This window comes from Anastrepha ludens, chromosome 2 (assembly GCF_028408465.1).
Source record: "Anastrepha ludens isolate Willacy chromosome 2, idAnaLude1.1, whole genome shotgun sequence".
NCBI lineage: Eukaryota > Metazoa > Arthropoda > Insecta > Diptera > Tephritidae > Anastrepha > Anastrepha ludens.
In genome coordinates, this window is record NC_071498.1 from 24,563,261 (window position 1) to 24,590,927 (window position 27,667).

The 27,667-nt window shown below is 35.7% G+C and overlaps 1 protein-coding gene across 2 annotated transcripts in view; it reads left to right on the forward strand.

Annotated features, from left to right (window-relative positions):
• Positions 1–27,667, forward strand: part of LOC128865531 (uncharacterized) — a 98,072-nt gene that overhangs the window by 4,637 nt on the left and 65,768 nt on the right. For both annotated transcript variants that reach the window (XM_054105859.1, XM_054105860.1), the window contains exons 2-3: positions 1,101–1,363; positions 21,458–25,347. In XM_054105859.1, coding sequence (XP_053961834.1) covers positions 1,101–1,363; positions 21,458–25,347 — 4,153 coding nt within the window. The remainder of the gene's footprint in view (positions 1–1,100; positions 1,364–21,457; positions 25,348–27,667) is intronic.

Below are 27,667 nucleotides of genomic sequence, written 5' to 3' on the forward strand. Positions count from 1 at the left end.
TTATTAGAAACAATTTGTTCTATCATTTTGGTGTTTTCATACGTAGCTCCTCTAAACGGTAGTCACGCACCAACCCATACGGCTACGGCGGCCGCCCCTTCAAATTCTAAACTTTAATTTCGGCTGCATGAAGTTTTGAATTTATGTAGTAAAAAATAATATAAAAATGAGGGAAAGACCATTAAATAAATAAATAATTGGCGCGTACACTTCTGTTAGGTGTTTGGCCGAGCTCCTCCTCCGATTTGTGGTGTGCGTCTTGATGTTGTTCCACAAATGGAGGGACCTACAGTTTCAAGCCGACTCCGAACGGCAGATATATATTTTTATGAGGAGCTTTTTCATGGCAGAATTACACTCGGAGGTTTGCCATTGCCTGCCGAGGGGCGACCGCTATTATTAGAAAAATGTTTTTATTACTTTTGCTTTCACCGAGATTCGAACCAACGACCTCTCTGTGAATTCCGAATGGTAATCACGCACCAACCCATTCGGCTACGGCGGCCATTACATTTTAGTAAAAAAAAGAAAATATAATAGAAAAATGTACTTTGAAATTAAGAAGCTGTCGTTATTCTAGAGCGAAGACTAAAATTATTCTACAGCGCAAACAAAATTAAGATAACACAAAGTAAAAATAACAAGAAAACAAAAATCAAAACCAAATTTTTAATCATTCTTCAAGTTTTGCAACTTTTCCAACTTTTGAGTCGTTTTGTAAAAAAAAAAAACGATAAATTTCCATCCCTGGCTAAAATGTATGCTTTGGTTCAAACAAAATGTATTGCCATAGTCTGAACCTATATCTACCCATAAACCAGTTTACAAGCGCACTGTTCCATATAGCGCACACTTACCCTATGAAATGCTTACAACCCAAAAACGCAGCATACTTTCAGGCACTAATGCATTCGCTCGCCCTGATCGTACTACCTGTAGGCAAATCCAAAATACATAGCAAATATAAAAACGCTTTAACGTAGCTTTAGCCAGCACATTTTCCAGCGATGTTATTTGAAACTAAATTTACGTATGCATAAGTCTACATGTGTATGTGTATGTGTATGTGATTCTTTACGTGTTTTACTACTTCTTTGCAGACCAAAATATGCGCAAACTGACGAGGTGACGCAATTAAATTCAAATGATATTCAATATGCGACTACTCCCAATGCGACCACTAAGGAATGCAGTGGAGGGTCTAAAAGTCGATGCTGTTTCTTAGATAGTAGTGATTCTGTATACGAGGCAAAAGTTACTTGTTGTTGTCCAAGTCATTCGGAGGAATCGAATTCGTGTTGGAAATCGAAGCGAAGACAGATAATACGAGAAAGTTCTCATGCAGCTGGTTTGGACATAAACGGTTCGTATGTACAATATTTATCTCATATCTGATTTCATTTATGCGTACACACCTTAGTATGTATGTACAGTTTAAGTTTAGTGAAATGAATTTCGGGTGAATTTTTGCTATTTTAGAAAAGCCGCTGCCGAAAGTGATATTTGGTTAGAAACACAAAATTCCAGATACTTTTAGCATACAACGAAAATCGGCGAAGGCACAAAAAAATTACGTGAATAATTTATTAAGTCTGTGCAAAGTCAGAGAGTTGACATTACTGTGTTTGACACTCCACTGAATCGAGGAAGTCGAGTGATTCAATGCATTAAATAGTTTTTATTTTTGCACGGACTTTTCAAACGACCCCCGTACTTACATTTTATATAATATTTACTTACAACCCTATTACGCACACATGTCACATGCGACAGTAAAAGTTAGCCCTGAAATATTTCAAATGTACGTGAAACTATGGATTCTCATTAGGGATGCTGCATACTCGGTTTTTAATTTGCTCATCAAGGGGATTTTTTAAAGAGTTTGAAGTTTCAAAAAACTAAATTTTCAAACAAATTTTTTTAATACTTAAACTCTAAGTATATACAGATGGTTCAAAACAAGACGGCAGTGTGGGATTTAGAATCTTTTCCAATTCCCCTCACATCAATCTATCATTTAGATTACCCGACTACTGTAGTGTATTCCAAGCGGAAGTATGCGCTATCTGGTATGCTGCGAAAACTATCTTAGAAAAGAGAATATCACTAGAGGATATCCGCTTTTTCACCGACACGCAAGCGGCCGTTCGAGCACTCAGCTCCTCTTATACCCACTCAGATGTGGTTCGAGCCTGTCTCTTATCTCTTAACGAGATAAGTGTTCAGAATTCTGTCCAAGTTATCTGGATACCGGGTCACAGTGGATTCGAAGGTAACTGCAAAGGTGATGAGCTCGCAAGAGCTGGAGCTGCGCAATCAAATATTAGTAACTTACCCACAATCCACATTCCGCTCTCAACATGTAAAATGATCGTTGATCGGGAATTTCACAGCATTGCTGATCGGAGGTGGCGAGTGTAAACTACTTGCATTACGACCAGACAAATCTGGCCATCTTACAATCTGAAACAAACAAAAACCCTTATAAGTCTTTCGAAACACGAACTAAGGCATATAACATCTCTTATAACCGGCCACTGCCTTTTGGGCACTCACGCACGTCGGCTCGGGGTTCCTCAAAACGACCTGTGCAGATACTGCGAGGACGAAGATGAGGAAGTATCGAGCAGGCATTTGCTGTGCAGTTGTCCCGGTCTAGTCAGAAGTCGACTCGCTCTTCTAGGCTCTCTAACAATTGACAATCTTTCAGTACTCTCGGACCTGAAAATCGAATCTCTCATCAAATTCTCGAAACGTATTAATATCTTTGACCAAAATCTACCATAAAAATCTCGGTTAGGTGGGGAAATCATATAACATAATGGCTCTAGGGCAACACAACGGACCCAACTTGCGGTCTATGTGGCACTCCTATGCGGGGTCACCCTTAAACCAACCAACCAACCAATATTTAAACTCACTCCATTGAATAAAAGACATATATAAATAAATAAAAAAAATATATATATATAAAAATAAATATAAATAAAAATAAAAATAAATACATAAATAAAAAACAATATATATATATATATATATGTACAGTGGACTCTCTCTTAAGCAGACACCTATGGGACTGAAAAATTTGTCCGCTCATGGGAGGTGTCTGCTTATGATAAAAGTGTAAACATGATGACAATCCTCCCGTCCGCTCAAGAGAAACAAATTCTTAAGGATTTGCGCTATGTACTGAAAAAAGTGTCTGCTTATGGTAGGTGGAGGGAGTGTCTGTTAGGAGATAGTACACTGTAAATAAAAAAAATATATAAATAAAAAAATATATAAATAAAAAAATATATTATAATATATATAAATGAAAAAATATAATTATATAAATAAAAAAATATAAAAAATATATCAGTAAAGAATATATAAATAAAAAACTACATAAATAAAAAATATCAATAAAAAAAAAATATATATAAAACAGATATGTAAATAAATAAAAAATATATATAAATCAAAACAAAATAAATAAATAAAAATGGCAACACCGCGTTTGTCATAGACATTGTCGTCCCATTGAACAAAAATATTCATAAAACGTACATAAAGTAAATTAGCAAATACTCCGATTTGGGCATTGACATCAAGCGGTAGCATCAGAAAGGTCTGAGTATAAAAGCAGCGAAACATAAACGTAAATAAAAAAATAGTGTAATTAAAGTTATTACGGTTATAATTGTTATAAGAGTATATTGATTATTTTAAACTAATATAATAGTTGAATAACTAACCATTTTGGTAAAAATCCAATAAATGGGGGAAGTCCACCTAAGGATAGTAAATTTAGAAATAATATAAATTTTAAAATTTTTGAATTAAAAAATGAATTAAACAATTGATTAATATGATACATTTTAAAATTATTAAAGATAAGTGTTAAACTAAATGATAAAAATGTATAAAAACAAAAATAAACTATCCATATTGATTCACTAACTTGTATTGCAGCTAGTACCTATTCATCCTAGATGATTATTTGATGAAAATGCTATTAGTTTACGTAAGGATGTTTGATTTAATCCTCTTATTGATCCAATAATTGTTGAAAGAATAATTACTGAAAAAATGAAAGTGTTTTGCTGAATTGTAATACCTATATGAAATTAATATAATTGGTGCAAGTTTTTGTCATGTTATTAATACTAAAGCATTTATTCGTGAGAATCCTTCTATAACATTAGGGAATCAAAAATGGAAAGGGGCGGCTCCGCTTTTTAGTAAAAGGGACGAATAAATAATTATATCATTATATATTGAATTTGACTGAAATATAGGGAAATTATTAAGGTATATCATAATAATAGCAAATAATAGAACAGCGGATGCTATTGCTTCGGTTAAAAAAATACTTAAAGGAGGCTTCTGTTGATATTAAATTATTATTTCTTATTAGGGGGATAAGAGATAATAAATTAATTTCTAAACCTATTCAAGCACTTAATCAAGAATTAGATGACACTGCAATTAATGTTCCTACTATTAAAATAAAAAAAAAATATGATTTTGGCAGAATTATTCAAAATTAAAAAGAAAAGGATTAAAACCTTTATAAATGGGGTATGAACCCAGTAGCTTAATTAGCTTATCTTTTTACTAATATAAATAAATAGATCTAACTAAATTTTTTATTTAACGATACATTTATTTTTATTATTAATTAGTTTATTGCCATTGATCATATCGGCCCACGGATTCGTTCACGTAAATCTGGTGGAAGACCTCAAGAAGCTTAAACTGTAAAAGCACCTTATCTATGACCCTCGAAGGGCTGCTGTGCTGCATTCTTGCCACTTCATAAGAGATTTCCTTCAGTAAATTACTAATACATCTTTATTGTTATAATATTTACAACTGAACATATTAGTTCTATTTTAATTTAGAGTACGATAGTATAAGAACTTGTTAAAACAGTGTAAACATTTGACTTGCAGCAAAGCTGTGGCAAAAAAAATCAAAGTACAGTGCACTCGCGGTAACTCGAATAGCCGCTAAGTCGAACGACGTGCTAACTCGAACACATTTTTTTCCCTATTGACTAGTTTGTAACTCGAACAATATTAAAGCGCTATAACTCGAACAAAAAAACTAATTTATTTGTACACACATTCTTTTCAAACATGTACATTTTGTACATACATACATATGTAATAGTATATGTATATAAATTATATGTATACTAGTGTATTGTCCATATGAATATTTCGACGTTAATATCCCGTTAGTTTTCTGGGAACAACATCTTGCATTGACCAAATTGCTTTAAATTTATCATTTGTAGTGTATCAGTGCATGTGAGTAATGGATCGTAAAAGGTTGAAGTGTTTAACATTAAAAGAGAGGGCTGAAGTCCTTAACAAAATTAAACGTGGATGTAGTGTTACTTCTCTAGCGAAGGAATATGGGGTAGCCAAGTCCACCATAAGTCTTATAAAAAAGAAAGACAAGGCAATTTTAAAAGCAGTAAACAACACGTTTTTGGGTCCTGGGAAGAGGAGAACTTTAAAAGCTTCTGAGTTTCCTAAAATGAAAGCCGCTTTATACAAATGGTTTCTGTCCCAAAGAAAAAAGAATTACCCAATAAGTGGACTCATCTTGAAGAACATAACATGAAAAACATAATTTACAGGTCGAATTTACGCTTTATGATGTTAACAAATGGAATGATGGTGCCGAATTTACCGACACAGAAGTAATAATTGAAACTAGTGATTCTGAGTCTGAGTTTAACAACACAACTGAGACATGTGAGCGGATATCATCTGAGGAGGCAGTTAGCTCTATCAATAAGGTAATTCAGTGGGCCACAACTGAACAAGTAAGCCCCGCAAAGGTTAACACTCTTCAATTGCTGCGTGAAAAAGTCATATTCAACATTGCTGCAGGCAAGAAAAGACAAACACACATTACAACTTTCTTTTCGGCCTAACTTTTCTGTTAAAGCTGACTTTTTTTGTGTAACTGACACAAAGACTGCCAAATATTTGATGAAAAATATTGAAACGAATTAATTATTTTAAACATATTCATGTTCATATCCATATGTAAATAAATAAATAAATTTAATTGAAAAAAATCGATATCGATGACTGTTTTTTTAACATAGCACACTCAATTGATAAGTCGAACAAATTCGATAAATCGAACAGCGCCTGTTTTAATTAGTTCGAGTTATCGCGAGTGCACTGTATTAATAAAAAAAAATATACAATATATAAATAAATATAATTACATAAATAAAAAATATATAAAATATAAAAAAAAATATTTATTTATTTATTTAATATATGGAAAATAACAATAAATTATTATTTTACAATAAAAAAAAGGAGCACTAGCTGCCAGGGCTTACGGCTCAAAAAAAAAAACAAAAAAAAATATATCAATAAAAACAAATATACAAACAAAAAAAATATTATATATAAGATAAAAATATAAAAATAAAAAAAGGTATATGTATATATGTAGAGCAATACATACCTCAACTTCATTCTCCTTGCTGTTTTATAAAACAAAAACAAAATTAGTCTCACTCCCCTGCTATGAAATAAAGTATACGCAGTGGGATACCTTCGCTTACATTTACCCCTTCGAAATTTTAAAGCTCTTTAAAAAATTAAATTGAGGAGCAAATGAAAAGCAATCAAACATCATTGGTTGGTTGGTTGGTTTAAGGGTGACCCCGCATCGGAGTGCCACATAGACCGCAAGTTGGGTCCGTTGTGTTGCCCTAGAGCTCATTATTTTGTATGATTTCCCCACCTAACCGAGATTTTTATGGTAGATTTTGGTCAAAGATATTAATTCGTTTCGAGAATTTGATGAGAGATTCGATTTTCAGGTCCGAGAGTACTGAAAGATTGTCAATTGTTGGAGAGCCTAGAAGAGCGAGTCGACTTCTGGCTAGACCGGGACAACTGCACAGCAAGTGCCTGCTCGATACTTCCTCATCTTCGTCCTCGCAGTATCTGCACAGGTCGTTTTGAGGAACCCCGAGCCGACGTGCGTGAGTGCCCAAAACACCATTACTACATAAGATTCATAATTTTACGTACATATGATATTTTTTCTGAATACCAAAAAAAAGTCCATTTTAATGGCAGGATATAAAATAAGCACTTATTTGAAACTTGGGCGTCTTCTAAGGGTAAGGAGGAGTATATTCTCGAACATCTTTGTGAAGATTCGGAATTTTTAAGTAGCAGTTCCATGGTTTTTCAGAAAAATTGCCATTAAGAAGGGGTTATATACAGTTAGAATTTTCAAAAATCCGATTTTTTTATTTTTTTCTTAATGTACATAAATTTAAGAATACGCACAAAAACTTTAATATCGTCCCTGTGAATAATTTCGAAGTTACACGCAAATTTGAAAAGGCGTTTCAGAGTGCTTGAAAGTAAAGGGTGATTTTTTAAGATCTATAGGAAAGTTTTTCAAAAAAAAAAAACACATGTAAAATTCAGAAGAATACATGAAATTTTTTATTTAAATCGATAGTACAGTCCATATAATTATTGTTTGAATATTATTTCATGCAAATGTTGACCGCGACTGCGCTTCAAATGGTACATCCGCTTTGTCCAATTTTGGCATACTCTTTCCAATGTTTCGGTCGGTATCTCACAAATAAATGCTTTAATGTTGTCTTCCAATGCGTTAATTGAAGCAGGCTTGTCTGAATGAGCTTTAACAAAGCCCCATAAAAAATAACCTAAAGGCGTTATATCGCTCGTTCTGGGTGGCCTCACATATGTATTCCCGAATGCGCGCTTGGTATTACCAGAATTGTTAATGATCGTCAAACTCTCACATAATTGACCAGGAGTAATTCCAAAGAAGTTGATTAACCCCTGCACTGAAATACTCTTTCTGCTCCTTTATAGATGCCTGACCCCAAATTTTTACATTGACTTGCTTGAGTCTCAACCTACTGAGTGCTGGACTCACACATACATGAATGCAGTAGGTGTTTCATGGTTGTTGTTGTTGTAGCAGCTTACTATGTTTCATGGTCTTCCCCTGTGGCTTACATTTGCTTCACTTTTTCTCCTTCGCAAAATCCATTTGGAATGCATTTGCTGTTACGAAGCATTGTCCCGTCGCACAGTGCTGTGACTGCCTTCAAAATTCGAAAAATTTGTTGTTTTTTTGTATATAATCGAATTTGGTCTCATTTAAAAAGGAATTTTTTACTACAGAACTAAATTCTGTTAATATTTTTTGGTTAATACGAGGGGTGCCTTTTATATTTCGGGATTTGGCAACCCTGGTGTTGCAATCTGGCAACTGACAGCTGTATCGCAAAGTTTGACATTTTTTGGCTTTTCCGTACTCAGAACGTTTTGAAATACCAGCGCTATTTGTGTTGTTTACAGTAACTTAAAAAATTCATCTCGGTCCAAAAATGGAATTAAATCGTGAACATTTTCGTGCGATTATTTTTTACAACTTTCGACGTGGATTAACTCAGCAACATTGCATGGATGAACTTAATTCATTTTTTGGCGATGAAGCTCCATCAAGGACCAGTGTTTATCGATGGTATGGTGAATTCAATAGTGGTCGTAGTTCACTCCAAGACGAATTTCGTGAAGGTCGTCCAAAATCAGTTGTTGTTCCGAAAACCATTGATGCTGTGCGCGAATTGATATTGCAAGATCGTCATGTGACCTATCGTGAGATTAAGACAATCTTAGGCATTAGTGGGACCAGCATACATTCAATATTGCATAAACATTTGACTGTAAAAAAAATTTGTTCGTTTGTTCGCGCTGGATCCCACACAATTTGTCAATCGCTCAAAAAAAGGATCGTGTCGATTGGTCGAAGGAAATGCTCCAAAAATACGTTCGCGGGGCTTCGAAACACGTCTATGACATCGTGACAGGAGATGAATCATGGATTTACGCGTATGAGCCCGAAAGTAAACAGCAGTCGACTGTATGGGTGTTTCAAGGTCCAAAAGAAGAAGCCAAATCCAACAAAAGTTGTTCGCGCACGAAGCACTTCCAAGCAAATGGTCGCCTGTTTTTTCGGAAAAACTGGACATGTCGCAACCGTACCACTAGAACAATGCAGAACAGTAAATTCTGAGCGGTACACAACCATTTGTTTGCCAGTTGTCTTCCAAGAAATTAGGAAAACCAATCGCCAAAGACGGATCACTCTTCACCAGGACAATGCGAGCTCTCACACATCAGCTCAAACAACTGCATTTTTGAGCACCCAAAACATCGAATTAATGGGTCATCCGCCGTATAGTCCTGACTTGGCACCGAATGACTTCTTTCTATTCCCGTGCGTAAAAACTGAGAGGTCAACGTTTTTCGACACCTGAGGAAGCGGTTGCGGCAGAATGCATGTTTTGGAGATACTTCATTCAGAGTGGCAAAAGTGCTTCGACAATTGGTTCAAACGCATGCAAAAGTGTATAGATCTTCATGGAGAATAATTTGAAAAACAATAAAGTGATTTTCGATGATTAAAATTTGTTTTTGTTCTCTAATCCCGACATATAAAATCCACCCCTCGTACAATATAATTTTTGTGCTATCAGCGATCTATTTTGATCCGAGTGTAATTCTGCCATGAAAATGCTTCTCATGAAAAAAAGCGCCAATTATGAAGAAGACTTAGAGGCAAACTATAAAAATATGCGAAAAAACATTAACATATGTGGGATTCAGTTTCGTTAACTCGTATGAAGCGTAAATTTTTTAAACGTTTTTTATTTCTATAAGTTTAAATAAAAACTTGATATTTCTATAGAAAAAATAAATAAATTAGATAGATCTTTATAAATATCTTATAACATTAAACTTATAATTCTTTATCGGAAGTCTGATTTCCAATTAATGTATCAAACCACATAAATTTATTTATAAATCTCTATTTTACGATTTTCGGGGGAGTTTACTTTAGTGGCTTCCCCGTTGCCTTCTAAAGGATTTAGAGTTTTCTTCTTACATGTACATCCACTCATTCTGTGTCAGACGCTTATTGTGAGACAGACACTAAATGGATTTTTCGATGAAAAAAAGAGTTCATATTTGCCATGTATTTTATTTTCCACCCACCCTGCATATCTGTCGAGCATTCCCCTATCCACCACCTGGGCATGCCTCCGATGGGACACTGGCAACTCCTGTAATTTTTAAACTCTTACTTACTTAGGTGGCCATAACAACCCGTTACCAAGTTACGGCCGACCTCACTAGCTCTCTCCAGGCGCCTCTGCTCCGCGCGCGCCTTCTCCAATTCTGTACACCAAGCGAGCATAAGGGTTTCCTCCACCTGGTCTTTCCACCGGAGCAATGGTCTTCCTCTGCGTCGACTCCCTTGGGCTTCGCCCTCGAACACCTTCTTTGCGGGAGCTTCTTCATCCATACGCACGACATGCCCTAGCCAACACAGGCGTTAAATGGCGATGGTTGAACTACGTCAATGTCGGCGTAGAGCTCATACAGCTCGTGGTTCATTCTTGAACGGTAGTCTTCGCCAACGCGCACAGGACCGAAAATCTTACGAAGAACTTTTCTCTCGAACACCCCAAGAGCGGCTGCATCGCTTTGTGACACTACCCATGCCTCTGCGCCATAAAACAACACGGGTATGATGAGCGTCTTGTAAAGTGTCAGTTTGGTCGTGCGAGAGAGGGCTCGACTACTCTATTGCTTACTTAGCCCATAGTAACACCTATTAGCAAGAGTGATTCTCCGTTTGATCTCCAGGCTGATATCGTTGTTGCTGTTAACGGCGGTGCCAAGATAAATAAATTCTGGCACAACTTCGAGGGTATAGTTGTCCGCAATGACGTGCGTTCCTACACGCCGTGTGTTCCGCGTTGTAGACAGCATATACTTCGTTTTACCCTCGTTCACCGCCAGATCCACTCGTCATGATTCCTTTTCGATAGCCGAAAACGCGGCGGTGACATCTCGCTTACAGCGGCCGATAATGTCAATGTCATCGGCGTTTGCAAGGAGCTGGACACATTTGTAGAAAATAGTGCCATTACGATGCACACTTGCTTTTCGGAGCACCCCTTCCATCACGAAGTTGAAGAGGTTGCATGACAGTGGATCGCCTTGTCTGAAACCTTGAACGGTACTGAATGGCTCGGAGAGGTTATTTCCTACCTTGACGGAGCTGGTTGTGTTGCTCAACGTCATTCTGCAAAGCCGTATGAGAGATGATGGGTGTCGACTTTCTTTTCATGGATCTTTTCCAGGATTTAGCGTAATGTGAAAATCTGGTCGATGGTGGACTTACCACTTCTGAAGCCGCACTGATAAGGCCCGATCAGTGTGTTTGCAAACGGCTTAAGTCTTCCACATAGGACGCTAGACAGGACCTTGTAAGCGATGGTTAGAAGACTGATGCCCCGGTAGTTGGTGCAGATCGTCGGGTCCCCCTTCTTCAGTACAGGACAAAGAACACTGAGATTCCAATCGTCGGGCATGCTTTCTGCTAGCCATATTTTGCAGATGAGCTGATGCATGCTCCCTATCAGCAGATCGCCGCCAGTCTTGAACAATTCAGCGGGCAAGCCGTCAGCGCCAGCCGGTGGTAGAACGTCCAAATTATCGTTGATTGGCGGTATCGGGTCATCTTCTACAGGGACGGAATTGTGTGCGTCATCGCCAGCAAGTAAATTGAAGAAGTGTTCTCTCCGTATGCCCAGTGTGGACTGGGTATCCATAACCAGATTTTCGTTTTCATCTCTGCAGGCTGATGCTCCGGTCTTGAAACCTTGTGTCAGACGCTTGACTTGTTGATAGAATTTTCGAGCATCATTCCTGCCCCTGTACTCCTCTAGCAGCTCACGCTCACTCTTCTCCTGGTCTCGTTTCTTGCGTTTTTAAACTCAGCGGCCTAAAATTTATTTACTCATACACAAAAAATGATCCAAATAAGCCTCTCTCTTTCTACCCACTCTTTGTTTTGCGCTCAAAGTGCTGTGTAAGAGCATCTGGGGGAAAATGTTGCGCACTTTTTACTTCACCTAATATTTTGCTAGGATTTTTAACACACACGCACATACATTTATTTTGTTTGCTGTAGCTATTAAATTAAAATTTACAAATTTCGAATTTAGATGGGCCGTTTAATTGTACAAATGCATTTGTTCCACACGACTAACTTTCTCCTGCTATGAGTAGTACGAAAATGCTGAGCCAATCAATTCACAATAAAGTCATAAAATGCAATGCAATAAAGGCGACTACACTTCATACATACATACTTACATACATACATACATCCATATATTTACTTATTATACTTACATGCACTCATTCATGTGGATTTTACATTATTTTTAGACGCACAGACTCATCCGCAACGAAATCCAGCCTTTGCTTGTAGTAAATGCGAGTGCACGAATTAGCAAATGAAAATAAATAAATTATTACTGAGCATTCCGAATAATGAGAATGTGCACCCAGATGATTTGCTAAGGAAAAGGCGGAGCGCGCATAAATTATGCAACGTCAATCCTCTTAGATAAAAAAAAGGTGGCATTATAGTATTTCAAATAAAAAACAGACTAATTCTCCGAGTAGTAAAGGCGAAATAATTAATTATGCCCACAAATATATCTTTAAAGTTACTCACATATCTATGTATGTTTGCATGTGTGTACATACGCGCATATTCCTGCAAATATAAACACATGAGATGTTATTTTGAGTAAATTCAGTCGGCACACATTTCACATTTCAAATTCCACCTTTCATTTTACATTTCACTGGCGCTCCTATTTATTTTCGTATTTTTTAAGTCCCGAAATTTCCCGGATTATTTGCCTACAAACGAGATTTCAAATATTACCTTTTATTTTATATTTCATTCGACATTTTAGTCCCGAAAATTTCGGTATTATTTGCTTTCGAACGGGACTTCACATTTCAAGTTTCATTTTGCGTTTCATTCACACTCCTATTTATTTTGGTATTTTTCAAGTCCCGAAATTTCCAGGATTATTTGCCTACAATCGGGATTTCAGGTTTTACGATTTATTTGCGTTCCCATTTATTTTGGTATCTTTTAACCCTTTCGAACCGGAAAACAAGCAGCGGGAACATTTCGAGTTTAGAGATATATCTAGCTCCAGTACAGGCGCTGAAATTAGAAAATCTGAAAAGGAAGTCCACCCCCCCTCCAGGGGTTCTAGGGGGGGTGGGATATATGTGTCCCATTAGGGGGTTTGAGCGAGACCTTTAAGTCCCATTAGGTCTCTATATCATACTAATAAATAAATACCAAATAATAAGTTGGATGTTTCGTATCAACTAAAATAATGTATTTCATTTATTTGAAAAAAAAATTAAGTGAAATTATATTTCATTCAGATATTATAGTAATCAACGCTTATGATAAGGAGCGAAACAATTCTTGCATAGTGGAACTTCACATTCTTCACATATTGTTTTAGTACGCCTTTCAACATTTTTGAGGTGACAGCCAGCGCATCGTCGTCTTGTGCTTCCTTCCATTGGTAGATGAGTAGCGGACTTTCGATAAGACTTTTTGTTTTTGGAAATGTAACCAGTCCTTCCACTGTGAATATTGGCAGCCGTTTTCTGACCTTCGGCAATCAGCTCTTCTGCCACTTATTGGATTTTCGGTTCAAATCATATAAGCCGGCCATTTGATCTGCTCTATCGACTCCTCCCATAATTTCGCGATAAAACTGTATCATTTTAGGACATGGTGTAACTATTATTTGGGCAGCCCTCTGCTTTTTTCCTATGGTTGTCATTACATCATCGTGGCAGTTGCTGAGGAGGATAACTTTTTTTGTATCCAGCCATTTCGTGTACATTAGTCCAGAGCTGCTTGTATTACTGAGTCAGATCGTCCGATGGGGGTTCGTTGAGCTTGAACAGTCTTTCGTGATTGGAAATTTTCATCACGTATTGACCAAACTGTAATATTTTCAAATGTCGACACATAATTATTTCACCACTTTCCATTGATTGCGACTCATCATTTTCAGAAGAAGTATTATTTCCGTTATCCTCGCTAGATTTTTCTGATAAGAAGCTTTCCTCTTCAGAGGGCTCGTAATTATCGTCACTGCCGTCTGAAAAATCGACTACACCAAGGTCACCAGATTCGTCATACTCCATACTCCTCTTCATTTAATTTTCTCGACATATTTCAAGGTTTTTCTTAGTCAAAACAGGTTTATGATTAAATATGTTAAAAATTTCGAAAGGTTAGAGAATTTCCCATAAATAAAAATAATGGAAATAAGACTTTGAAACTGAAATAATGCTACATTAATTAACTTACCCAATTACGGTGATCCAATTCGAACTTAGTTTTAGTTTTAAATCTACTATTTTTTACACTTATTCTCACTGAAAAAATCGAATATTAACAAGAAAATAGAAATTGATTCAAGCACAGTCACGTTTAGAAGCAAACTGAGCCGCGTCTGTTTACTATTTTAGCATAAAAAACACAGAACCGTTACCTGAACCTCACTATACCAGACGGGACAGTTTTCAATGAGTTTTAATGGAAAATTTAGACTATAGTTATAAGAAAACTTTTGCTGGGACGTATGTGTCCCAAAAGGTCCGAAAGGGGTAAGTCCCGAAATTTCCTCGATTATTAGCCTACAATCCCGAAATTTTCGAGATTTGTAATTTTTTATAAAGCACATGAAATGGAAGTAGGAAAATCTCTTTTTATAGCAAAAACGAGAACATTGACTTTAACTTTTTAGCAAATATTTTTTAAACATTTTTGAAGTTTTTTGTTTTTTTTTGCTTTTTAATATAATATAAAAGCCCCTGTAGTAAAAAGTTCTGCTGAGTTTCTTGATGATTACTTATAATTTAGCCATTTACTGGTTGGGGTAGAAATGTGGCAACTGATATTTTTTTTAAAAGCAAATCACTCGCTTCAAAACCTTTCAGAAAAAATACGACTTTATGTTAGTTGGAACTACTCGTTCAAATAAAAATAAAAACCGGCCTTTACAAGTATTTTTTAATATTTTCGCCAAGGCTGGCATTAATTCTTGGATTCTGTACAAAGAACTCATGGGGAAATGGGTATTACCAGTAAGGAATTTTTATTTCAACTTTCCCATTGATATCAAGATTCGAACCAGAAAACTTCAATGAATTACTGACGGCAGATTAAACTGAAAATTCTACAAGAAAACGCTGTCAAATGGGATTTTGCAACGAGAATAAGCCTCGCCTATCTTTGTTGATTGCAAAAAATATGTTTTTGGGAAATGTGTTTCAAAAAAATTTCGGTTTGCTTAAATTAAAAGCACAAAAAAGGCTAAACACGAAATTACTATTAGTTAAATTTATCATAAAATGTATAAAAATCCTGTAAATAGAAAATAAAATCTGAATTACATGATTCTAAAAACCCAGTAAATCTTTTTTGTTTTTGTTTCTTTTTACCTTGCTCCTCACGGGAGCATAGGGCCTCGACAAGACTCAGTCTTGCGTTGGTTTCGTTAATTTATTTTGATTTCTGACAGGGTAGGTGATTAGCCTGCCGCTACTAAGTAATTAATATCTTATTTCAAAAGACGGCCAGGTCAAAATCACCGGTTGATAGAGATTAGGGTTGGGCACTTTGAACTAAAACTAAATTGCACTAACACAAATTTTTTAATGATAGTTAAAATAAGGGCTTCATTATCACTATTTTTCAGTGTTTTGAGAATCTGCTTATTATATTCATTATTTAGTGCACCATGCCCAACCCTGGTAGAGATAGGTATTCATCAATGCTTAGTATGTCTTGTGTTTATGTAATTTTTTTCAAGTGAAGTTGTTGCAAAGCAATGGAAATCTAAATCTCGGGACCAATCCCATTATCTCGGGATTGTAATACCGTGATCCCGAAAATTCCGGGATCGTAAAAGTTGCAAAAAATTACATTCGTAATTAAAGTGGTACAAAATTAATCATCCAATTTTATTAATGACTAACTTTCTTAAAAAAATAAAATTTTTTTTTTCCTAAAATATTATAATTAAAACAGAAAACCAATTTAAAAAATATTATGTTTTTACTTAAAATATTTTTTAGGAAAAATATTATTTTTAAATATTATAATAAAAAAAAAATTTAAACATTACTTTTGTACCAAAAATATTATTATTTCTAAATATTATATTGTAATAAAAAATAAGTAATTATAATTTGAGTAAAAAATAATATACAGTGAAACCTCCCCTTGCGGACACCTCCAATAAGGGGACACTCCCCATAACCGGACAAAAACTGAGGAACCAAGCTTTATGTTGTGTTTTTAGAACGAATTCCACTCTAATAACCGGACACTCTAATAACCGGACGCGGACACTTTTTCTCATTTTTTTTGTTCTAAACACCTCTCGAAAGCGGACGCGGACCTCTCGGTAACGGACAAGCAAAATATATCACTGAACAAATGTGTAAAGAAAACAATAAAAACCTCTCATAAGCGGACGCGATACTCTAATCCACGGACAACAAAGATAGTAGATAGACAATAGTTGAAGTAAAAGATATTAAAAGAATAGGATGGGCGGTGATAACGTCAACAAAAAGTTCTTAAACGCGGTTGGCTCAAAAATTGACCATTTGAGTTTCGAATGGTTCGTTAAGGCCAGAAGCCAAAATATACCAATATCCGGTATTATTATTAAGGAAAAAGCAAAAGAAATCGCTGGCCGATTAGGTATTCAAAATTTTTCTGCGTCAAATTGATGGTTGGGGAAATGGCGTAGGCGTCATAATGTGTGGGGAATCTTCCGAGGTTAATTTCCAGGATGTGCAGCAATTTAAACAAAGGCTTCAGCCCAAAAGATATTTACAACGCGAATGAAACTGGACTATTTTTCAGTGCTTTGCCCAATAAAACTCTTGCTCTGAAGAATGAAAAATGCGTGGGCGGTAAGTTATCAAAAGAAAGATTAACTGTGCTATTGTGTGCCAATATGGTTGGAGATAAAGAAAAGCCATTGGTTATCGGAAAAGCAGAATGCCCACGCGCCTTTAAAATAGGCAATATAGGAAGTTTGCCAATGGAATGGAAGTCCAACCGGAAAGCTTGGATGTCTCGTGAAATTATGTGTTAGTGGCTAGAAATGCTTGATAAAAAATGGGCTGCCAGAAGAGAAAAATTTTATTATTTTTGGACAATGCTACAACTCACCCTCGAGATATTAAACTAGATAACATAAAGTTGATCTTTTTACCTGCTAATACAACATCCGTTTGTCAGCCCCTCGATCAGGGTATAATACAAAATTTTAAGTGTCATTACAGATGCAATATAATCAAACAAATTTTGACAAAATTACGAGACATTCCAATGGACAGACTTTCAAAAACTTTTGACATTTTGGAGGCTGTTTTTTTTTATTAAATCTTCATGGGACAACGTAACGGCAGAAACAATTAAGAATTGTTTTTCGAAAGCCGGGTTTCAAAAAGCTCCGCTTGAATGTTCTGACTTCGAGGCAGAGGATGATATTCCCATATCGACACTAGCGGCTTTGATAAAGATTTTAAATGAAAATCAGCAAGGTCAGTATACAGAAGAGTTTTTGTTAATCGACGAAGTTGTTAATACAGAAGACAACGACGTTGTAATTGACGAAATTAATACTGAGGAATTATCTGACGGAGAAAGCGAAGACTCAAATCATGTATGTGTCCAGGATGAATGTCAGATCAAGTCATATCCTGAAGCATTAGAACAACTGCGTCGCATTAAACAATTTCTAAGAGACGATATTACTGGATTCCAATACGCCAAGACTTTAGAATGTCATTTTGAAAACCTTTTCCTGAAACATAAACAGGAAAATCTACGACAGACTACGGTATATGAATTTTTGAAGCCTAAAATATAAATATGTTCAATCAAATATGTATATTCAAGTGTGTAAATATATTCATTGTTCCCAATATAAAAATGTACATGCATACATTTATATTTTTCAATAAATATGAAAAAAAACTGAACGTATCTACCATAAAAAATTGTTTAAAGAGGTGGGATAGTAATTTTAACTTAGAGTTTTTTTCAACCCCCATAAGCGGACACTCCCCATAAGCGGACGTAAATTGTGGAACCGTGAGTGTCCGCTTGTGGGAGGTTTCACTGTAATTGGTGCAAAATTAAACATCCACTTTAATTTTTGAATAACTTTCTTACTAAACAAAAAAATTTTTTTACTAAATATATTATAATGAAAAAAAAAAAATGTTTACCGAAAATATTATAATAAAAAAAATTTTTAATATTTCTTTACTAAAAATATTCTTTTTGTAAAAATATAACTAAAAAAAAATATTATTTTAGTAAAAACTAAAATAATTGGTGCAAAATTAATCATCCAATTCTATTTTTGAATAACTTTTTGACTAAAAAATAATAAAGTTTTACTAAAAAATATTATACTTAAGAAAAAATTAAAAAATATTATTTTAGTATAAAATTAATCCAATTTTATTTTTGACCAATTTTTTTACTAAAAAAAAATAATTTTTTAACCAAAAATATTATTTTTTAACAAAAAGAAAATGATTTTGAGTGATGGAAATTTTCATTTTGACGTTTAAGTGCTTCATTACTTGTCTGCTTGTATACTGCAGCTGTCTAGTTCACTAGCTTCCGATAGGGTGAATCATTTTGCGCCACCTTGAGTACAATTACAAATGAGCAGGTGCCTGCTTAGATTTATAGAACTTTGATAGGGATATCTGCCCAAAAGCCATTACAACACGAAAAAGTCATTGCTTGATGAGGTTCGCAATCGGAGCGGATAACTGGTTCAGATTTTTCCAAAAATGCCAAGGAAATTAAGATTTCCTTAAGTGCTGAGCACCACAGATAAATTTGTAGGAACTTTTGGAACCTCTATATCAATACCCAATACATCATGGCAGGAGGTGTACAAAGTCATACAACGCGTGAAACCTTCAGTTTTTCGATGACCGAATTTTTTGGTGACTGAATCATCTAAATGTGCTTGCCAATTGACCTCCTAGGTCTGATTTGATTCCTTCAAAATACTTTTAAGAGACTACGAGTTGCTAGTCTACAGGCATGCCGATGGATTGTAAAATTTACTTAATGATTTTTTGACATTTTTCTTTGTGTTGAAAATTTTGGTGTAGGGTTTTTATGTTTTATAACATTTTTACGAATGTGTTTTTTTTTGTATTTTATACGATAATTTGCGAAATATTAAAACAAAAACATTTCCTAAAATAAAAAATAAAAAATAAATTAAAATTACAAAAAAAGGCAAAAATTAATTAAAATTCATTTTAAAATAAAAAAAATTCAAAAAGAAATTTATAAACAAAATATCGAAACAAATTTAAAATTGACTTTTTTTTTGTAATTTTAATTTAATTTACATTTTTTTTTTGTAGTTTTAATTTGGTTTTTGTTTGGAAATTTTTTTTTTTGAACTTTTTTCGACATTTTTTTTTGTGTAATTTTAATTTAATGTTTTATTTTTATTTAATTTTAATTAAATTTGTTTGCAAGTTTAATTTTTTATATTATTATTAATTCATTTTTTATTTTAGTTTTTATTTAAAACAAAAACTAAAACTTCAGCAGCAAACAAAGTTGAATTAACATTACAAAAACAAAAAAATTACTTTACTTTACGTTACTTTGTAATTTTAATTAAAATTAAAGAAATATATATGATACCATAATGTGGACCACTACCTGTGAAACGATTAAGGGAGGAGATTAAACCGTCTACAGCCATCCAGTGCTGTTGATGTAGCGGAGCAGAGAAAAGGGATCTAGGCTGGAGAATTTCATCAAGTCATCCCCAAAGGGGACGCTAAGGAATCTCAAGCCCCTAGCCGCCAGAGCCGGACATTTGCAGAGAAAGTGTTCCACAGTCTCTTTCTCTGCAGGATCCCCACAGCTTCTGCAATGGGGGTTGTACGCAATTCCAAGCTTCTCCGCATGAGTGCCGATCACCCAGTGACCAGTGATCACCGCAATGAGTTTGGAAATTGAAGGGCGGGGGGTTCCCATCACCTTAAGCGTTCTGTTTATATCGTATTGAGGCCACAGTGCTTTTGAAATGGCACACGATGAGACAGACCTCCATCTGTCTTGCGCTATTCTTAGAAAGAAGTTGTGTAGTTTCCCTTTAACGACGGCCAAGGTGATACCGATGTCTGAGAAGGGGGCAGCTGGATCCGGTTCTGCCGCCCCCTTCCTGGCAAGCTCATCGGCAATTTCATTTCCCTCTATATTCCTGTGCCCAGGAACCCAGAAGAGGGAAATGTTTGCTGCACGTCCGAGACGTTTAAGTTCCTCCTTACAGGAGTTCACGAGAAGAGAGCTGCAATACGGCGACGACAGTGCCTTGATTGCCGCTTGGCTATCGGAAAAAATATTAATGTCTCCCTCCCAACAGCGATCCCGAAGCATTTTGCATGCCTGCAGGATCGCGAAGACCTCTGCTTGAAAGACGCTGCTTGTCTCCGGCAGTTTAAAGGATACCGAGATGCTGGCTGATTTAGAGTAGACCCCCGCTCCCACTCCAAACTCCATTTTGGATCCGTCAGTGAAAACAGAGGCATCTATATCCGCACCAGTCCAGTCTTGCCTGCTCGGAAAGATAGCCCTAGCACAACCCTCAAAGCACAGTTTGCGGATGGAGAGGTCGGTGCGATTATCAGAGAAGGAAGGGGAGATCTGCTTCAAGATGCTGCTATGTCCTACAGGAAATTGTTTCCAAAGGTCAAACTCCTTCAGCCTAATAGCACTCTGAGCAGAATAGAAATTTTTAGAAAAAGTTTCAGTAAACAGTTTTGTAGCCTTCTTAATTTAGATATAATTAATATATAATTTAATTTTATAGCCCGTTGCATTCTGCTAGAAGAAAATGAAGGTTTGAAGTGACTCCAAATTCGCGTTGATTTTTGAAATTTTTTTGCCGGCTTTTGCATATCCTTAATATAAAAAAATTTCGACGGATGTTGAAGAAAATGCATAACGCCGTACAAAAACAAATTATTAAAAATCACCGCGATTTTCGAGCCACTTCAAACTCTCATTTTGTTTTAGCAGAATTTAATGGGCTATAAAACTATGTAACCGAACTCTCACTAAATAGTTTTGATGAAAGTTTTTTTAAATTTTTTTACAAAGTTAGAAATATTAAGTTATACGGTTTTTGTTGTATAGAAAATAAAAAAATTCATATAAAAATAAGTATATTAAAAGGTCATATAAGCGCAGCTATTATTGTGATCAGAAGTGTACATACTCACGTTTATCAAAAACAAAAAAAACAGAAAACAATTTCTGACATGTGCATGTAGATGTGTAATACTAAATTATGATTTGTGTATTTTATTGGTAGCCGCACTGATTTATTTTTAAATAAACTGTCTCATATTTTTCTGTTTTGATTTCTATTTTTCAACGCATGCAGCTAGGACAACCAGCGAGGCAGCACCAACACTAGCAACAACACCAAAAAGAATAGCAAAAGTGACTTCGTCACACTTGCCCACATATCGAGGCAGAAATGGGAGCTGTGGCAGCCACACGTTGCTAACGGCCCTGCAACGAGAGGCGCACCAGCAGTGTGAGAGAGTGAACAGAAAAATTTCCACTTCGCTCCCAACAACGCCAAATTTAAGTCAGTTGCGCCGGCCGAAACCTATACAATACCAGAAGTTGGCACTGGAGGCCATAGATTTGGATGATGCGCAACAATTGCAGCAGCTGAGGCAGTTGCAGAATCAGCAGTCCGCTAACAGCCTGCAACAGCTGCAGATGTCAGCAACGAAATTGCAAAACACTGCGCGCGTTACTAGCAGGGAGTTGTCGGCACAACAGCAAAAACAACAACAACAGCAGCAGCAAATGATCATACCGAATGTGCTGCCGCTGGTAGTGGGAGTCGATGAAAATGGCGCCAATAAAGTGAGGCAAGTACCAGCAACGGCGGCCACCAAACAAAAAATATTCCCCAAAACGAACAATAATAGCAACAATGAAAATCGAAATGAGCGCGCGGCAGGTGAAAAGTTGTCTACATTGATGTCACGCACACTGGCAGCGCCAACGGATTTGTCGACACAACCACTGATCGAGCAACATACAAGCGACTACAACAAAAACAATCAGCATGATCAAAATAATGGCCACGCGCCCTTATTATCATCGCTGCTGCCACCTCCCGTGCCATTGCCGGCCCCACAATCATCATCCATTGCAACGTCGACAACCACATCCGCCACATCGGCCAATTCAACTGACTCAGCCCACTCGGCGGCAGTCGTTGGCAAAAACACGCTCGCTTTCTGTGAGCATTGCTGTGAAAGCGCAAGCATGGCCAGCGGCGATTATGCTCAGGGCGCATACGCTGAATGTAAAAAGTATTCGAGTGATGAGGACCACGATCGATGCTATCGCGAGTTCACCGATTCAGTCTCCGATCTGTCGTCATACCGATTCGTCTCCGATGAGGATGAAGTAAGCGCGTGTATCGCCGTGAACGAAACAACTGCAAGCGAAGAAATATTCAGCCAGAAAACTAAACATCACAATATCAAAAACAAAAACAAAAACAATAACAATAACAACATAGACCAAGACAGCATATTAGCCAAAAACCAACGCCTCTTGTCCTCGCAATCGCACTCGCGGTCGTCCCCGCCGCCGCCGTCGCCGTCGGCACCACCGCTGTTGCCATCGTTGTCGGGACAGACGAATATTCCGTCGCCAACATTGTTGTTACCCGCCGCCGTGCAAACAACAAAAATAGCCACGTTGCGTCGTGCTTCGCCCACCATTTGTTGTTATACAATTGACAAACCCGTCAGCATACATCATAACGCGACTGTTTTGGAATACGTACCAAGCGATACAAAGCGAACGTCGCCAACACCCACGCCTGGGAGCGCATCCGCAACTGCTCCTGTGCCAATTCCTACAACTAACACCATTAGGAGTGCCTACAGATTGAAACCGCAAGCGAGCGAGTCAAGTGAATTCCTTTACCCTGAGAGCCTCTTGTCCATATCGTTACCCAGCAATTACGGCAGTGTGAGAGGCATTGAAAGCCGCCACCTACAGCATACACAGTGGTCGCCTCAAAATTTCAAACCTCCTCCACCAGAACCACCACCTAAGCCAAAACAAGGGGGCAGACGAATCTACCAATCCACAATATATTCGAGTTCAAGTGCATCAGTGTTGGAGAATCAGAGTCGAAGAGCAGGAAACTTTCACGAGCCGATTTGTGGCAACGATCAAAACTTTCAAAGGGAAGCCCAAAATATCGAGAAGTCAAGCGAGTCAGTCTCTACACCTACGCAGACATCTGCATTTGCTCCCAGCGGCGCTGGAAATTGTTTTCCTGACGAGTTTCGCAACTCCGATGAACAATACTCGCGGCAGTTGTCACGTTCCCTCGAACGCTCCGTTTCACCAGAGCATTGTGAATTATTGAGTTGCTTTGGAACGGTTAAAAATACCCGAAGAGAGTCGGCAAACATCACATCAAATGCAAATCAAAACGACAAGTTTTTGGGTGACGTTCGAGGTAAAGAAAATAGTCGCCTCGACGAAGACAGCGCAAAAAGAAGCGAACCAGAAGTCGAAATAGAAAATGACAAGGAAACGAAATTTGTCGCGCGTAGTTTAAGCGATAGCAGCTGTTTGGTGTCGGCGGCAACAACGCCAATTGCCAATGAAAAGTGTGCCATCGAAAACAAAAATAATTCCCACCAACATCAACTGACGCAGCAACCACGTCAACAGCTAGAGGAACCACTCATACAACCACCAACACCACCGTCATATAATAAGAATAATTATATTAACAACAACAACAACAACAACAATAACAACATCAATAATAAACAGCGTTATTGTGGCGACTCCGAGCAAAGTCAACGAAGTGCAACCAACAGGAAGAAATCAGCGTCGACAAGTGTTTATGCTGTCGCCACTGTAAGTGATGGCGCGTTTGATATACCTGACACGCATGTAGAGCTTAGTGGTAGGAATAGCGCCTGTGGCGAATGCAACAACAACTATAATTGTAAAGCAAGGTGTCGCACTGTATACAGCCATACGGCGCCCGCGTCATCTGCACATCCTTGTGTTACAAGCGCCGAACCGTCGTGTTACAGCTCGCAGTCATCAGTAGCCTACTTGTCTTCGTCGCTACCGAAACGTACATTGCGTTACGATAGTTACGGTCGTTTGAAGTCGGAACGAGTTTCGCGTCTCCCCACTGGGACTAAGTCACTGGCCAATGGTCGCAAGGCGGCTAGTGAGACGCGTTTGCATCGTGCAAATCATAATGCCCCCTCAACGTCTAAATACGATTTGCCACCCTCTTTGTCGGCCAATAATATTAAGCTAACACCGACTTTGTGCCGTAAATTTAACTACTTGAGTGATAAATTTGAAGACTGTGTTGTCGAGCGTGAAGAACTAGAATTAGACACGACAGCTGCACGGAGTGAAAACAATCTGCAACAAAAGCAGCAACTAATTGTGCAACATCGCGCTAAAGATCTTGGCGATGTCGAACAGATCTCAACGGAAGCGAACTCAAATACGACGGATGCGCTGCATGCAACCTCTGTGCGAAACACGCCATCCTGCCTCGCATTCGACAAAGAATTGAATTTAAATTTTACAAAGACTATACCACCGGACCATCAAATTTATAAATCTTTCAGTGATACTCAGAATTTTGTGGCAAATCACAAACCAAATAAATCAAATAACATTAATAATATTATTGCGGCGAATCAATCGAAACGCTTTTTTAGTGACTTCTCGCTCAAATCGGAGTTTGCTGAATCAGATAGTAGTCTGCCGTGTCAGTGTTCCTCTAACCAACCCACTTCACCCACAGACACGACATCACCCACTTCGCCTGCATCGCCAATCTCACAGCTGTCGCCGAAATCGTCAGGTGGTTTGAATCAAAAAAATTCGCAATCTCTACCAAGCGTTCCGCAATCGAACGGCGCACAAAGCCCGCTTTGGCTTAGTAGCGAAACTATTGGTTCGTTGCGCCAGTCTGAGCCGAAATCAGGCTTGGACGATTTGCAATCGAATTGTAGTGATCAGACAACAATTTTCCACTTGGACAACGAGTGTTCGCTCTCCGCCACATCTTTGTCGCCAACATCACACACTCAACGCCAGTCCCTCGCTGGGTACAGTGCTCACGCCTTACGCAGTCCAGTTGTGCTGAAACGTATTCCAGCGATACATTCGTTCGGGTATATTCCGCCAATCCAGTCGAGCTTGCAGTCTAGTGCTAATGTACGTGAAAACGACGAAAGAGAGGTGAGTACAAGAACTAAGTTTGTTTGACCGAATTGCAAAAAAAAAAAAACAGAATAATGCGCTTTGTCCCTCCCGTAGCCTATTCAGTTATCAATTTATGCCTTCACGTGCAGTTCTTTTTATGGCACTTGCTAGCATTTGGGATCTGAGCGATTCCATGTCAAGTGATCCAAGTATTTTGGACATTGCCATAAAGGCTTCTCCAAATTGGTTTATTTATAGGCTTGAGAAGAATAAGAAGTAAACTCGACAATTTTTCAAAATTACTTAAAGATTTTTTGACATTTATTTTGTGTTAAAAATTTTGGTGTAGGGTTTTCATGTTTTATAACATTTTTATGAATGCTTTTTTTGTATGTTTTTATGATAGAATATAAATACATAATTTGGTTTTTAATTGTAATTTAAAAACAAATATAAAAAATTTTATTTCTATTTTATTAAAACAAAAACATTACCAAAACATGTTTATTTTAATAAAAAATAAACTAAAAGTACAGAAAAAAAATTACATAAAAATTACCAAAAAAAAACCGAAAAAATGAATTTCAACAAAAAAAAGCTTACAAAATAATATCGAAACAAATTTTAATATTTTTTTTCGAAATTTCTTAACAAATTTTACATAAATTTTCTTTTTGTAATTTTAATTTTATTTTGTTTTCTGTTTGTAGTTTTAATTTAATTTTTGTTTGGACTTTCTTTTCCTTATTTTTTTTTATTTTTTATTTCTTTATTTTTATTTTGTTTTGCAATTTTAATTAAATCTTTTATTTTTATTCAATCCTAATTCAATTTTTTAACAAGTTTTATTTAATTTTTAATATACCATAGTTTTTGTGTTATTTTGGATTTCTTTTATTATTTGTTAATTTATTTATTTATTTAATATATGGAAAATAACAATAAATTATTATTTTACAATAAAAAAAGGAGCACTAGCTGCCAGGGCTTACGGCTCACTACTCTAATAAGATTATTTTTTTACTACAAAAGTGAAGCTTTAGAGAGTTAATTTTCTGGAAACGATTATTAGGCACTATCAACACATGAATTAAAGAAATTAAGTTATGTGAAAGGTAAATTCATAGGATATATGGAAGAATATTTACATAGATGTTTAAGTAAAGAGACTTATGGTTTAAATCAATTTTCTCAGATCCGCTCTAATTAAGTAATCTGTCATTTTCTCAATGTTTTCCTGAGAAGGAGTCTTTAGTAATTCCGATGGAAGATGGTTGTTGAAACTTGTGTTCCTGAGATTCATAAAATGCGTGCAGTCGTCCAACAGGTGTTTAACTGTTAATGTTGACAGGGTGCAGTAGGGGCAGGGATTATTTGTTAATTAAAACAAAAATTAAATTAAAACTACATAAAAAAAAATTAAAATTAATATTAAATAAAAAAAAAGAAATTAAATAAAAAACATTTAATTTTTTTGTAATTTTAATTTAATTATTTGTAATTTAAATTAAATTAAATTAAAATAAAAAAATTTTATAAAAATTTAACTAAAATTCAAATTAAAAAAAATTAATTAAAATTACCAAAAATAAAATTGAAAAAATTAATTTGAACAATATATTCAAACAAATTGGAATACGAAATTTCCAAACGAATTTAACTGTTTTTTGTAATTTTAATTCAATTAAAATTTTTTTATTAGTTTAATTTAATTTTGGTTTGGATATTTTTTTAAATATTTTTTTCGCTTCTTTATTTTGTAATTTTAATTAATTTTTTTATTTTTATTCAATTCTTATTAAATTTTTTTTTTAAGTTTAACTTAATTTTTAGTTAAATTTTTTGTATTTGTAATTTTTTTAAATTAAAACCAAAATTAAATTAAAACAACACCAAAAAAATTAAAATTAAATTTAAATAAAAATATTTAATTTTTTTTTGTAATTTAATTTAATTATTTGTAATTTAAATTATTGTAAATTAAATAAAAAAAAAAATGAAATTAAAATTTTGAAACTAAACATTAATAATGTAAATAATTTCTTTAAATTTTAATTAGTTTATTAAAATTTCCAACAATTAATATAAATAAAAATTAAAAAGTAAATTTTTGTTTGTAATTTTAATTTCATTTTTATTTTTTTTGTAGTTTCAAGTAAATCAAGTAAATTTTTGTTTGAACATATTTTTTTGGAATTTTTTTTTGATACAAAAAAAGTGGAATTTTATTCAATTAAAAAGAAATGTTTGGAAAATTTGTTTGAAAATATTTTTTCGAATTTTTTTAATTTTAAGTTAGTTTTTAATTTTGTGAGTTTTTGTTTTTGTAAAAAAGTTGACTTTTGGTTCAAAATTT